The sequence below is a fragment of the Lupinus angustifolius genome, chromosome LG03 (genome assembly GCF_001865875.1).
Source record: "Lupinus angustifolius cultivar Tanjil chromosome LG03, LupAngTanjil_v1.0, whole genome shotgun sequence".
NCBI lineage: Eukaryota > Viridiplantae > Streptophyta > Magnoliopsida > Fabales > Fabaceae > Lupinus > Lupinus angustifolius.
The window spans coordinates 29,969,148-29,985,426 of NC_032011.1; the positions used below are offsets into that span (position 1 = coordinate 29,969,148).

General features: G+C 33.0%; 1 protein-coding gene across 1 annotated transcript; it reads right to left on the bottom strand.

The window, feature by feature from the left end:
• On the bottom strand, positions 1,732-10,927 carry LOC109344454 (L-arabinokinase-like). Its single transcript, XM_019583264.1, has 28 exons — positions 10,749-10,927; positions 10,266-10,373; positions 9,469-9,537; positions 9,300-9,383; positions 9,005-9,148; positions 8,780-8,837; positions 8,604-8,671; positions 8,455-8,517; positions 8,268-8,321; positions 8,060-8,162; positions 7,873-7,982; positions 7,649-7,768; positions 7,266-7,322; positions 6,976-7,142; positions 6,731-6,872; positions 6,492-6,575; positions 6,196-6,321; positions 5,839-5,972; positions 5,669-5,750; positions 5,098-5,185; positions 4,731-4,774; positions 4,520-4,615; positions 4,344-4,420; positions 3,659-3,853; positions 3,273-3,438; positions 2,791-2,862; positions 2,375-2,578; positions 1,732-2,078 (listed from the first exon to the last, which is right to left on the bottom strand). Exons 1-28 carry the CDS (start codon positions 10,854-10,856, stop codon positions 1,932-1,934), a joined length of 2,970 nt encoding a protein of 989 aa, XP_019438809.1. The 5' UTR covers positions 10,857-10,927; the 3' UTR covers positions 1,732-1,931.

The following is a 16,279-nucleotide window of genomic DNA, read 5'->3' on the forward strand; positions in this document are numbered from 1 at the left end:
CTAACAAACACTATTATATTTGGTTTAAAATAGAAAAGTTAGGGGGGAAAAAGTTAAGATGGGAAAATGAATAGAAAATATGATGATTTTTTAGTTGTTTAGTACGGTAGAAAATGAAAAGAAACTTGAGAGACATTTTTTAATTATTATTAATAAAGAAATTGACATATATTTGTTGGTTTGTTTCTTTGAGTGTAACATTTATGTACCATTAGTGTCAAAATTTATATACAATTAATAAATCATTCACATTAATTTGTATTACTTATTTTGAAGAGTCAATAATGATATAAAACATGAATGATAGATGATCAGTGACAATGTATAAAACTTATACACTGTAAATACATACATTTTTTCTCTTGTTTTTTCATAATTTTAGTAAATTTTCGAGCTAACACGAAATAAGATTTTTTTTTTAAATGTAGAGTGTAATATCTATATAATATGAGTGTAAAGATTTATGCATAGTCAACACATCATTTACTATTGTATTACTTTTCTTGAAGAATCAGTGATGATAAAAAATGAACAATGAATTATGTATTTACAATATATAAAACTCACACACTGTCGGTGCATACATTTTTCTCTCTTTTCACTTATTTTCCAAATATAAAAATATGAGTACCACCATTTTTCTTTCCTTTTCTTTATTCAATGCAAACCAAATATTGGAAAAATGTTTTTCTTCACTTTTACATCCAACCAAACATAATCTTAAAGAAAAATTGTAATCTCTTTTTATTAGCTTTCTACCATATATCACTATAATCTTATATTTAACTTAGTCAATAAAATATTATGGCTATGTAATCATGTTACATTTTGTCCATCATACTCAGTGTCATTTTTGTTTGATTTCATGGTTTAAATGTTTGTTTGAGTACCGGCCGACACGAACCAATTTTTATAACACTGACTTGAATAATTATAAAACTCTACAAACACTTATGGCTACCTTAGGCCATATGCATTTTTGCCCAATAAAAAATATTTATTACAAATTGTGAGTTGAGGTAAGAAAGTGTCTCTCAAAATGCTACTTATCAATAAAGGGAATTGATTAGATGGGATAAATTAGCATCAGTACTTTTACCAATAAGACGTTGGTTTAGTGATATAAGATCTGCTTGATCCAAAGAATAACAAAAAAAATTAAGGGTTCAATTTCTATGATTGACACTTGTTGGAAGGAACAACCACGACTCCGAAAACGATTAGTTTTTTACCAAAAAGGTGAAGGGATAGATACTCTTAATAGTAACAAAAAAACTACATTACCTGATTTCCCAATAATTAAGATTAATAGTGATTTAATTTAACAACTATAAGGTGTAAAGAAGCTCTTGATAAATTATACCAAATCAATGATGGAATATACATTCATGTAAATCAAGCACATCCTTTGAAAATTTTGTGGATAAGAAAGTGTAATTATTTGTTTCACAATCACGCCGTTATCGCAAAACAACAACAACAGTTAAAATTGTTATTTAATAGTGCTTTCAGACGCTATCTATGTAAGCACAGTAAAATGTATCGCTAGATTTAACAGTGCTTCATAAGCACTGTAAAAAGTAGCATTGCTGTATGCCCGTATTCTACAGTGCTCGCATGAGTGTGCACGGTAGAAAGTAGGCATTTAAAAGTGTCGAGATGGAAACACATGTAGAAATAAAAAGTTCCTCTAATAATATCATATATGCAAATATGCATATAGTAATTTGATTATAATTCATTGATTTCATTAATATTGAATATTTTTCACATCAATAACTTGATTTCTCATAATCTTATTCTCTTCAGTGGTACACAAAGGATAATGGCCATTACTCTAAACTTCAATGGTGAGAATGGTTCAAACTACACACATTTTCCACTCAAGGCATGGATTTTTGAGGTACTTACATGTAAGCCATGATCAGCTTTTATGGTGGACTTAGTGAACTATCATCCTCAGTGGCGTGAACAGCTCGTCGGCGTATTTTCAGGTACCCGAACTTACCCGCACCCGGTGATGAACCCTCAAAAATAAAGGGCAGATAACCAGTAGCTTTTTTGTACCTCTTCTGAACCTGAAATCATAATGCATTGAAAATTATATGATAGCTAACACTTAGCCTAAAACGGGTTATAAAGTGCAGCCCACAGTGATGAGGCTCCCACCCGGTAGAGTTTAGGGAGGGTAGACGTACGTAGCCTAGAGACTGTTTCGAGGATATTGAGCCTCGGCACAATAGCAAGGTTACTTACCTTGTGGCCCGGAGGTCATATGTTCAAATCCTGGAAACGGGGTTATGATAAGATAATATATTTTCACTTACTAGTTACAATCCAAAAGAGATATTAAGGGTTTCTTAGTTATAGATACCTCAAAAATATGTTCACTGCTCTTGAGACAATTTCTACCAATCACACAAACTGTTCCACCAGAACCGCCACCAGTGATCTTTGCGCCGCATAATGTCACACCTTCTGCTTTAGATGCTGCACTATGCTGCAATTCTTGCACCAAGTGTACAAGCCTATCTGTTCCATCAGAGCCAAGTCCACAAGCACCATAGCTATAGTGGCACTGCAAGTGATAGCTAATGGTTAAAACTAATTTTTCGCGAGTGAACATTTTGTCACGAGTCATGAGAAGGCAATTGTTCATGACATGTTAAAATTTGGAACGAACGTTAAAAAGCGTTCATCTGAAATTGTTATTTCAGTTTCGCTTTGAATTTTGCAAGAGCCGTATACAAAAGGAGGGTAGTGGACTCATCAAATGAATTGTACTTGTACCTGATATAGCAACTCTCCTAAGGCTGTAAGTTGATCATTTGAAGTTGCCGATGTTAGAAGTGCTTTGAAGGTCTGCAGATCATATCGCAGCAAGGAAATCGCTAAATATTATGTATAATACGAAGCACGAAAATAACATACATATTTACAGGTAAAAGCTACCTTATCTGAAAACAAAATTGCGAAAATCAAAATATTGTGTCATAAAATTTCTATTTTTGTGAGGCAAAGCATTTAGATAAGCTTATTAAATGCACAATGTCATTTGATGTACAAACTACAATAACGACGCGACATATGCACATGATTGAGTTGTCAAATCTGAAGTAGTAAAATACCATAGAAGAGTTTTACTAAAACACTTGAAGATTTGTATGTATTGTCCATGATCAACAACATGCATAATGACTGAGCAAAAGGATGCAACAATTAGAACAAACAATCCGTTTCTTGTAACCGTTTCAAGTTCTTGAAGTCCTAACCTTGACTCGGAAATTTTCATAGACTGGATGTATTGTCGGAAACCTCACGCTGTAAGTTCGCTTCTGATCAATAATAGTGACCGCGTCATTGTGATTATTGTATTGTTCCAAAAATGTCTCACCAATAATGGATTCAGGAATTGCCTTAGCATAAAGAGCCTCATATCTGCAAATGAAAACTTGTAAACAATGAATTCATATACTTGAAGATGTAAGGAATGGCACGTGCAACTAAAACGTAAAAAGTCGAAGATGGGGGAAGAAATTGAACACGTCAAAATATGTAGTTCATAATCCAATAACAAATTATAAGGCCAATTTAATCCTAAAAAAGTTGTTGCCATTCCTGATAACCTTTATACGCATAGAAAATAAAATATTTTTACCTGTGAGGTAACAAATTACATAAGTAATCCAAGGAGGCCTCTTGTTTAAGAAGTTCTATATCATCTTGTTCCACTTCGTCGTAGTTCACTCCATCAGCACGCAACTCGGACAATTCTTCGGATGCCTTGGACTTGATCATCTTCAGACCCATAAAGGTGCCAATTCTAACAGATCCATAGTCTGCACCTCCAACGCTGAAATATCCGACAATTGGATATCCCGTGAACATCACAAAGGATAGATTCAGAAACAATGGAATAGGATATTATTGTTAAACGGTAGTAAAAACTACCGTTTCAAGAAGAATGAATATAGCATCACGAAAATTATGAGCATCATGAAAAAAGGTCGACGATTGAAGAACCCTAATATCATTACAAGCCTAGTACATGATTTCATTAATATGCATAGCACAAGTTGAACAATAGTCAATAGAGATCTATATTAGATCTGAAAATTTACAAACACGAAATAGACCGTAATGGACATAAACACGGAAGAAAGTTAACTTTTCAATGAAATTGGCAAATCATGGTGGAAAAGAATGCCGCAAACAAATATTTTAAAATATATATATATATTGGTGCCTCCTTATTTCTTGAAATGTGGGCTGTTAATTACCGGAAAACTAAAGCAGGAAGGGGTTTATGCATGAAAATTTGCAGATAATGATAGGCCACCAACCTGTGTCTTATTCCGGAATCAAGTCCCCAGAACCGGATATGATTGGGAATTTCTACAAGACCAACAATCTCGGCAGGCTGCATCAACAACAAGCAGTGCAATGATATTGAGTTTAAAGAGTAAGAAATTAGGAGTTCCTACGAAGTGACTTTTCATCTAAGAATAGTGATGCACACCTGGCAAATCATAGCAAGAAGTTTGTTGGCTTCGCCACATGCTGAAGCCATCTGGTCCATGACACCGCATGGAGCTCCTACAATGTGATTTTCCACCTAATGAAAATTGTAAGAGAGTGAGAGAAGTTGGATAAAGAGGAAAATGCATACATGAGATAAATTAAATGTCACCGGAATTTAATATTGAACACAATACTGTGTAAAGTCCTACCTTCTGGCAGAGCAAGGCCAGATCTCTTGGCATGATATTTAATCCTGTTACAAGGACCGAAAGTAATGAAATCAATATTTACTCGGAGAAAAATTGGACATGTGAAGATCAGAAAACAACAACTCAACCTTAATCTCATCCCACTAGGTGGAGTCGGCTATGTTAAGATCATAAAAAATAGAATATTTTTTCTTTTCTAATTTTTTATAAGAAAGATTAGTTTTCCGAAGTGAACTTCTTTAAAAAAACTTGAACTAGTTGAACATCGATTTTACACCATCGGAAGAAACAATTAAGTTTCCAAAAATTAAAGGAAGAACTTAAAGTTTAGTTATGGTAAACCGAGCATTAAAACAAAGCATAATACCATGAGCAGCTGCAATAGCAGACATGCTGGCTACTTCCACCGATGCAGAAGATGATACTCCTTTCCCTTCCGGGACTGCAGATGAAATCTACACATATTTTATAACATTATTATCTTAGCAAATGAGATGGAGATAGAGTAAGTAGAGCACAATTATAGGCCTGGATACAAAAGAAACATGACCCCTCCATCAATAGCTATGGGCATAGTTCTTCTGATTATAAACATTATCCTGATATTCTAATACAAAAGTAGTTCAATAATTGATTTTCACAGAAAACCGGATATAGTAACAAAAGTAATATAGTGGTAATAGTTCTTTTGAAGCATTTGTGAACCCGGGTAGTGATATATTTATTAGTTATTTGAGTTTCATTTCATGTAAGATACAAAGAAAACTGAAATACCCTATACCATCAATAATATAACAAGCCTGGTGTGTATTTCACCTAATATGAAAGGTGAAAGTGAAACTTATTGGGAATTGTATTTATCGAAACTCATGGAAAACTAAGATATTTTTTTTGGCTGAAATTAAGTACTAATAACATAAGTGGAGAACAGGGTGTACCAGCATGCTGATACTATCTTCGAAACGTACACCCAATTCATGCATTAAGACCAAAATTGCCCCGGCAGCATATGCTGCCCACCTGTTGAAGTTAATCGTCTTAGTATATGACAGAACGCCAAAACTAACCTTATGAATATAATACAAGACAGTCCATAAGTGCTACCGACTTTTGTGAAGGATCTTGAGCAAAGTATTTATTTGCTTTCTCGTACGAGATTGGGTTGCCTTCTTCATCCGTAAAGTCAGACAAATCCATGTCAAATGTCGGACCACGGTTGCTCAATTCTGAGCCATATGATACCTGAAATGAATGATCCAAATAAAGTGAGAACAAACATTAAGAAAAATCATTATAATCTCCAAAACAAGAAGTATGTTGCTAATGTAATGAAGATATTCCAGACCAAAACACATTTTCTCATCAAGATTATGTATTAGTCATGCTACGAGGTTGTAAAATTCCAACCAATAACTGTCATTATTAACAAACTATATTTAGTGATTTTTCAGGTTCTCAAACTTACAATTTGCAAAACAGCTTTCGGATTTCCTCCTTTGGCGTTTTGTCGAGCCTGAGCATGTTTCCACAACCTATGCTTACTTGGATGGACCTTTTGCAAAGCAACATGGCATGCTTCTCTAATTGGCATCTGCAAAAGGGTGAAACGAAAGAAGTAAGAAGAGAACGGGCAGTTATATGAAAATTTCGAGAATAACTTCTGCATCATTTTCAGAAGTAATAGTTATTCTTGTAAAGTTACGTAACATTTGCAATCAACTGTAACGAAAATTTAATCTTTCACGAGGTAGAAAATTCAACCTGCAGAACAAGGCTTCCAGAGTAGTCAGCAATACCACCCATTACATCTAACCTTCCGGGGGCTCTAGCCACAAAAATATCTTCCTGTCACAATATCGAACAAATTCAGAAGTTAAAGAAAAAATGTAGTTTCTTCACTACTTCTATCTTTAAAACGGTTTCTTGTTGCCGTTTAGAGATCGGCCTAGAGAAAAGAAATTTATAAAAGAAAAAAGAGTTTCATATGAAATTCACAAGACCTCCCAGTTGAAGAGACTAGATGCAGCCTTACGCTCTCGCCTCGTGTGCTTCTCTCCTAATTCAGATAAGCCCTTTAAGAAAGCCACAGTATCTGGAAAACCTTGAACATCTCCGTGAAGAATCTCAAAGTCTTCGATACCGCTGAAGCAAGAATATTAGGAAACAAGAAGCAGATGCAGTTATCTAGTCTGTGGTACCCGTTAAAATGATTATAAACATATGGAAAAGGTAAAGTGATACTCACAATACAGAGCCTCCAACACCCACAGGGGAACTTGGTGATGACTGGCCAAGTTGGTTTTCGGCAGTTACATACCATTCTGGGATCGCAATATCAATATCTCGGCCAGGGGCCCTTTGTAGTTGATATCCAAGAACTATGGCATCACGTAATCTCCGTGCACCACTAAGCTGCATATTAGGATGAAAATTGAAATCAAAGTACAAGTTTCTTCACTAAACCAAAGTAGCCAGAAGGTTGGCAAAATTAACAAAATCCAAAACTGCAACTAACTCGAATCATAAATCCTTTACCTTATCCGATGCATAATTTTTTCCGAAGGCCGTTTCCTGCAGGATGTGAGCTGCCACCTACATTTGCAAAATTTAAATACATGCCAGCCACAAGGTGCAGTAAAAAGCAATACTACAATAATTTAAAAACGTGGTACACTGTGATGAATAGATAGTTCCCTTCTAATAAAAAGTTAAACAATTTAAGGTTTCATTTCAATTGCAAAAAACATAGGTGATGAAATGAGAAAATTCATCCCGAAAAGGAACAACTAAGTGCATGAGGCTCCCATCCAGTGAGGCTTGAGGAGGGTAGACGTACCCAACCTTACCCTCGCAAGCGACGAGACTGTTTCTAGACAATACTTATGAACGACTCGACTAGTTCATGAAAAAGAGCATACCTCACCACCATTGATGCCTGCTTCATAGCAGGGTTTCAAACTTATTGCACGTTCAAGATAAGGTCTCCAGTGACCAGTGAGTAAATCTCTCCTAATCATTTCAACACCACATTGGTAATACTGCATAAAAAGAAAACGAAGATTGTTACTTATTTGTAAAGCCCTCCTCAAACGATGAACTAGAGGACATGAAAACTACCACACAGAAAATCGATAGGGTGTACCTCAAGCATATTTCTCAAAAAAGGTTCTTCGTTGAAATAATCTCTACGCACAAAGACAAATGGACACTTGTATGCCAAGGCTTCACTAACGGTGCCATATCCAATTTTTCCTAAAATGTCAAAAAATTGCAGTAAGTACAACTCTTCGTTTAATCCAGATTCACGGATATGGACGTCTCATACTGACCAAGCATACAGTCCGACGCTGCAATAATGTCAGGCGTATATGCATCTTTAGCAAGCTTTTTAAAGTTTGGAGGGAGGTCTTCGCTTTCGGAAGCACCACAAACCTTAACCACATAAGTGAGATATCACCAAATAATGTAGAAGAGTACGATAAACAAAGAACATGCGAAATAAGACAATGATACAAAGCATAAGGATGGAATAAGTACCAGGCACAACCATCCTTCGGGTAAGTAATCCTCCTTCAGCTTCCATCCAGACGGCTGGTCACAAGACAATATACAAACACCGGAAAAAAATTAAATTTTAAAATTATGGGGTCGGACAATTACAATGATACATCAATATACGAACTTCAGGTTTTACAGAATGTGAAGGGCGCAAATAAGTAATCACCTGTCCACCAAAGTTGAGAATAACTAGCTTCACATCATTATCTATCCCGAGTTCCTTCCTCACCTTCAACAAGGAAAATTACGAGCTCGTAGATTAGAAGCTAAATCATCCTATAATATATAATAGCTACACAGGTTCTGAGGTTGTACCTCTTTTGCAGATTTGTGTAACCTCCTCACAACCAGAGGTACATCAATAACATCCCGAAAAGCAGGCACTACAAATATAGATGACAACCTTTTTAATCATTTCGGAAAAAAAAATTCAGGTGGGCATTCAAATAATGTTAGGCTATTGTCATGAAATTATGCAAGAATCAACGTACTAGGGCAATATCCTGGAAGCCGGATAAGGAACTCGCAATGGGAGTAGTCCTCAGCTATCTGCATTAGTGTAAGGGAATTTACACATCTTTATCGTGTTTCAAGATCCAAACAAAACAAAGGGGAAAAGACAAAAGTAATGTCCAATTTAGAAGTTTTAGTTCCATTCAGCCTATTGAAGAAAAATGAAGGGACACGATAACTTGCTACAAAGACATTGTTGTCACCTGCCAAACTATCGAGCGGTGATGAATTCCAGCAGCCATCACATACTCGGCGTAGATGAAGTCCCAACTGAAATTGGTCACACAAACAGAGCGAATGCCAGCATCTGCTGCCGCACGACATGCTACTGGGACAACATCAGAGACCTGCTTTCTCGTGTTAGCTTTACAAGGATCCGCGAAATGTAATGTATTCTATTCATAATGTTGTTTTTCATCTCCAAACATTAAGGAATGACTTATCAATCTATCTTTTCATTTCAGTGTACAATAAAAAAGGAAAGAATATAACACATACCACTAAGTCAGCTTTGATAGAATTCAGCCACTCCGTTTCTATTTCCAAGATACTAGCACGGGGCTTCACTGCTGTCTCCGAATACTAACATAGCCGAATACAAAGCAGGAGATCAGAAACAAAAAGAAAGTAACGTTAAAGCATCTACATCAGAGCATTATTCATATACCTTCTCCAAAGAGGCAAGTCGATCAACCGTCAAAGCATCTGCCTGAACAGCTCCACAGTCCAAAAGCACCTATTTCGCACAAACGGATAAATATATGTTCTGAAAACAGTTTCTTTAATTTGGAAGGCATTGTACTCAACATAATTGAGGAAGTCTTAATTAACAAACAAGTAAAAGTAAGTCCCTTGAATATGTAATGAACTCTAATAATCTGGAACAACTTCAACACGTTTTTTACAGTACAAAATTAAACTACCCTTTATTCCCGAATCGTGAGCATTTATGCATTTAGCCAGTATTTTGTCCAGGGTTTTAAAATGCGGACCGAATTACATGATGCTTCCATGCCTACCCAAAAAAATATGTGATACTGCCACAACATATCAGTTGCTGCAACAAATGTAACCGCATCAAATCATGATTGACCACACCAAGTCACAATGCAACCATGACCGTAAGTCCTTAACACAACCGCAATTTTAAACTCTGAATTCGTCCTTAGTTAAGGCATTCAGTGTTGACTACATTGTGAACACTTCCTTTATTGGATAGCAATAAAAAGAGACTAAGATGTAAAAACATTTTGTATGGGAAATTCGCCAAATTATTTATGTGAAATGACTTATGAGTCCTCCTCTATGCTCTTACCCTTCAGTCTAAGGCACTTTTTGAAAGATCAATCATATTTGAAAGTTTAATATCAATCAAACATGAGAACCAAACTTTCACATACATCAAGTGTACTAAGAACATTGCTGCAATCAAAATCGCGAAAAAACGAAACTAAAAAAACTTACCTTGCGAATGAATAAACGAGGTGACTGTATTTCAGAGGTGAAAACAAAATCAGGAGCACCAGTGACCACATGAACATCATGCCCAGCAAGAATCAAATGCCTCACCACCTATGCATTAATTTATTCATTTCAAACCAAAAAATTCACATTTGCATTCCAATAAAATAAAGAGGAAACGACGTATGCACCGAAAGTATAAAAGTTTTTTACACTATCATTGAAACTGTAATACAAATGAATGGTATATAATGCAATAAGTACCATATATAAATAAATTTACATCGACTGCATAAATATTACACTTAAAATAAAAACACCAACAATTAAAAAAATCACTTAAAAACTCAACCTTTTTTTATCATTTCTGAATTGATCAAAACCCAAAACCACATACCCAGGAATCAAAATTCAAACTTCAATGAAAAAACTACACCCCATTAAAGCAAAATTAGTAAGAACAAAAGGAGAGAGAAAAATTGAAACCTCAGTGACACGAGTGGCATGTCCAAAACCATGACCAGTAACATAATAAGCAAAAACAAGATGTTTTCTAGAAGCTGAGACTCCATCACTTTCTGCTTCAATCCTCATTTTTTGTTCTCTTAGATAAAATTCAACACAAAGATAGAACTTTATCTTATATGAATAATAATGAATAATGAATTGAATATTTATAAATAATTATTATATTTATTATGGATAAATGCGTATATACAAATAATGAGGAGATGATAACGATGATATTGATATGACAAGGATGGGATAAGGGAGAAAGAGAGAGATGTGAGTTACGTGTTATGTAAGTGTTACTATGAACTGAAAAAATACGTGGGCATTGAAATCCAGATCGACTCAACAATATAAGAGTTTTATATACTATTAGTCAATAATTTACTGTTTATTTTTTAATTATTATTGACTCTTCAAAAAATAATATAAATAAAATGTATATAATATATCGACTGTGTATAAATTTTTATATTAATGATGTATGAATATTGTATTTATCTCTATATTAATTAAGAGATCTTTGTCCATTACTAACTATCAATTTGATTATATCTTGATTTGATTGCATATTATCTTTAATTGTGGTTCACTACAAGAAAAATATAATTATGATCATGATTGTAATTTATATTGATTTGTTGGAAAGTTATAAATTTATGAATTTGCAACTTAAAAGATGATTTAACTATAGTGATTATAAAATTGTTTATATTGTATAAAATGCTGCAATTTTAAGGGTTTATGTAAAAAAAATTAAGAGCTTTAATTTGATAGGCTTCACCTCATTAGGCTCATCAAAATGTTTTTTTTTTGTTTCTCACATGTGCCCTCGCACTAGAAACAATCCTATTCGAGCCGATAACATCCACAAGTACGTGGAGCTAACTCTCTCAGCGGACATTTTTTCATCCACAAGATCGAACTCAAGACTTTACTTAAGGAAATCAAACATGTATCACTTAAACCAACGTCCGTTGGTTCACCATGTTTAACCATCAAAGAAAGGGGAATGAAACAAAAATAAACTTATCCAATAAAACAAACATGTAAGTCTCATTCTCACAATAAACGTAATATTCATGTATTGTCAATATAAAAATTTATACTTAATTAATTCATTATCCACAATTTATTTACATTATTGTGTCAATTATAATTATGAATGAATAATATACAATATAATAACTATATAAAAAACTATTATACCCCAGAGTTGATACAATTTTTCCTTTTCTCACAAACAACAATAAACTTGAGCATAACTTTTCTAAAAGTAATTCTACATGAGAGAAAACTATAATCCCAATCAAGTATGATAAATTATGTGCCTTTTATCAATAATGAGTCCATTGTGTATAGAACACCTCACATCTACAACTTTGTATCACTCCGTGTGTCAGCAGATATTATTAGCCCGAAAAATATAAAATAATTATAATTTTAACTTCAATAATTTTTTTCAACCAATCAAAATTGGTAATACATGAAGTGGTACAAAAGTGAGATAATAGATGTGGTCCCATCTTCTACTTGGTAGATTTGTCACCATCAGAATTTGCCAGAAAAAGGTGGTTTATTTAGCTCTATTAGAGTTTTACTAACATAAAAGATTATTTTTGTGATTTAAACTTGTAACAGTGTAGTTTAATAAGTAGCAATTTTTTCCTTGCACTAAGATTGACCCTCTTTGAGAACCTAACTTGAATCGTGAGTACCTGCATGAACACTACCAAATTTAACTGCGAAACCCTACTTTGACCAAATTCTGGTTTTCACCAATGTCAAATTATGGGTTCTTTCATGTTTGGTATAAGTGATACTCAACCTATAATCGAACCTGATTTATATACTAAGTATAAAATCATAATATATATAACAGATGTAGAACATTGGAGGGCAAAATATCCATTTAAATGATGAGGGGGAATATTTAAAGTGAGGGTGGATATAAGTTTTGGGATTTCGAAACCCAACAAGGAGAGATGGTTATCTTTTGTTAGCTCTGCTGCTTTCGAGTTCTAGAATTCACATTCAGGGTTGGATAACACAAAAACACGTTACCAATTCGTCATGTTACCATTCCTAACCCACTTCACAAATTATGATATATAAGTTAATGTTTTTTTTCTTTCAAAATTATATATACTTCTATACTATATATTTATATTTATATTTATATTATATATAAAGGTAAAACATGGTGTAACTTTCACCATGATGTAATTTTCACTTCCTGTTTTACCCTTGATATTATTTATCTATATTTATATATATACTTCTTCTATATATATATATATAATCTTCTATTTTCTATATATATATATATATAAAGGCAAAACATAGTGTAATTTTTACCTCTTATTTTGCCCTTAATATTATTTATTTTTTACAAAAAAAATCATGTAATTAATCACCATCAACACATTAATTAACTGCATCTTTCACATTAAATTGAACAGTATCATAAATACACAAAAACTATAATATAAAGTACATCAAACACAACAAATACATTTCAATTCTAAAAAATACAATATATAAATTAATACGTAATATCATACAATATTGACCGACAGACACTAGTATTAAATAATGTATGTTGAAGTAAAATGTTTTTTTAATATCAATTGTTAACGTATCCATTATGATATGTAATATATAGTATTGGTAATTAGGGCGCATGCCACTCTGTCCATACCCATGTAATGTTTGCCTAAATTAAGGTCTGACCTACATGGGCATACTTGTTTTTAAACAGAGCGAGAAATACCATGTTTTGCCCGCTCTAAACACGAGTAAAGTCCATGTTGTGAAAATATGATGTTAACTATTAATATTATTAGGAATTTATTAATGAAAAGTTGAAAATTGAGTTACTGAGTTCAACTAGTGACCCATCGACCCAATAACTTGACCGAGTCGATGACCGGTCCGAGTTTAATAACATTGAGCAGAGTGGACTTGTGAGCCACCATAAATACAATTAATATATATATATATATATATATATATATATTTATATACAATAGTCATACATAATTTGCCCAAAAATATACAAAGGTATTTATCATAATAAAAAATCATACAAATGGATAATACATAAAATACAAAATATATATAATACAAAATATATAGTACATAATTTGCATACAAAATATAAAATGAGGAGTACATAGGAATATATATAATATACAAATTACAAATGCATATATAACAAATGAAACATATTATCTCATATTTGACAAAATACATATATATTTGTATATTTGATGTTTAATAATTTCTCCAATAATGTCCACGAGCCACCCATTTTGTCCGTTTGTAATTCTCGCGAGCGAATAAAACAGGTTGGATAGACATTTTAATATGAATGTGCATATTTTTTATGCCCTGTCCGCCGTGCCGGCAGACGGACCCCATAGACTTTTCCTAAATGGCCAATGATAATGATATCTTACAACATTGCATTAAGATTAAAATTTTACTCGCGTTTGTATTAAGGCTATAATATGTATATTTTGTTAGTATGATGATTTATACACAGTGAGTATATCATTCGTTTTTTCGATCCATACTCCCTACATCCTTTTCTCTCTCTTAACTAGTGAATGGGCCGAAGTAGAACGTGAACCCATGACCCACTTATTCCCAACCCTACTTTGCTGCTCTTATATATACACCTCCATTAGGGTTTTCTCTAACCATGTTTCACCACTTCTCAATCAAACCACGTTTCTCTTTGTTTTGTTTCTGCTTATTGTTATTTCAATCTAATTCCTCACGTTGTTGTTTATGTTTTATGTTTTATGTTTTATGTTGTTTCGTTGATTCTCATAATTTTTTTTTGATTTCCCACGTGTATTCTCATATTGGAGGCAATCCTGTTCGGCCGAGCCGAAAAATTATAATTGCATAAATTGATTCTCATAATTTTTGTTGATTCTCATAATTGCATAAATTGATTAAAATTGTTAAAAAAAAGGGACTGGAGTTTGGCTCTATGGCTTATATAAACCCATGCCATAGAGATGAATGCAGATCCCTATACAAAACACACAATCAACCTTTTCTTCATTCTTTCGCTATTCAATTTCAATCTACCGGATCTTTTTAGTTAAGGTTGATACATTTTATTTATTTCTCGGCACAATTGTAAAGTTGTTTGTTTCTAGTTTCTATTAAGTGGAAGTCTTGTACATTGGTCTATATCGAGTAGTAATTCAGGCAACTTCCTCGATACGATTATATGGCGTGAGAGGTGTTATACTACTCGTAAATTAAATTCTTTTGCTCTTCAGATTTGCTGAGATTTTTTCTCTGAAGCTGGTCTAGTAAGCTCTAGTACATTTTTTTCAATAATTTTTTTAAGAAATACATTTTCTCTTTTGGGAGTTTCTGAAAGTTATTTATTTTAAAGACATTTTTTTTAAGAAATACATTGGTTTAACAAATACATTTTTTTAATACTATGGAAGTATTTCACCTTTATTTTAGAGACATATAATCAAGAGAATAAGGTATATGAAATGGTGGTATAGAAGTTTTATACAAAATTATTGTAATAATAAATGATGTATTGATTGTGTATAAATCTGTTATTTTGCAATATACATTCATAAATTAATGTGAGTTACTTCTATAACAACCAACAAGAATTGAAACCAAATTAAAATTTTAAAAAAAAAATCATTATATTAACTTTATTTAATAATTCTAGACTTTAAATTTAAAAACATTGTTATATCTAATTGCTTTAACAACAAACAGAGAATGTAAAATTTTTTATACAATGAAAATTCTAGTATAACATTTTAATGAATGACAAATATAATGTTTGAAAGTGATATTTGTCGAGAGATAGTTATATATCTTAAAATGGATTAGTTGATATCTTTGGTAATACAAAATAAAATAAAACAAAATGTGGATCTGAGTTAGTTATATTACTTCCAAGTACAACAAGCATAGGATTATGGATCTGGATCTGACTTAGCAGCCACATAATATTCGGATTATATCTGTTGCTACATGATGTGTTACTGCATGTGTCATCGGCATTAACTCACATATTGAGGGTGGACTGTGAACTATGCGGTTGCCCTTTTCATTTTGGGTTGATGGTGGAATCATACCATTCGAGCTTTTTTTTTCATGCTTTTTTTCTGGGCCCCAGAGAAAATTGTAATAAAATGCTTCTTGCATCCACTTCTCAAAGCTAAACAGAAACTTTGAACACAAAAATACAAACATGAAATACATTGCTCAATGTTGATTCCATGACCAAGTTTAGCAATATTTCAGGCCATTCTACTACTAAGAAATTTACCAAGATTCTAAAAGATCTTCATAAAGCTTTTATATAGAGCTAAATTTGAACTACAACTTGGCTAAATATCAAAACAGATATGAAAAAATCTATAATGTATAATGCAGTTCCTTACCCTTTAATCTATACTTCAAATAAGGGATTTTTAGTTGAATCAAGTTTATTACACACTCAACAC

Coding starts and splice junctions, on each gene's coding strand:
- LOC109344454 (XM_019583264.1), bottom strand. CDS start 10,856: ATGAGGATTGAAGCAGAAAGTGATGGAGTCTCAGCTTCTAGAAAACAT. Junction 9,384..9,468: donor GACTTGCCTCTTTGGAGAAG/GTATATGAATAA, acceptor CGGCTATGTTAG/TATTCGGAGACAGCAGTGAA. Junction 9,149..9,299: donor CTATCAAAGCTGACTTAGTG/GTATGTGTTATA, acceptor ACGAGAAAGCAG/GTCTCTGATGTTGTCCCAGT.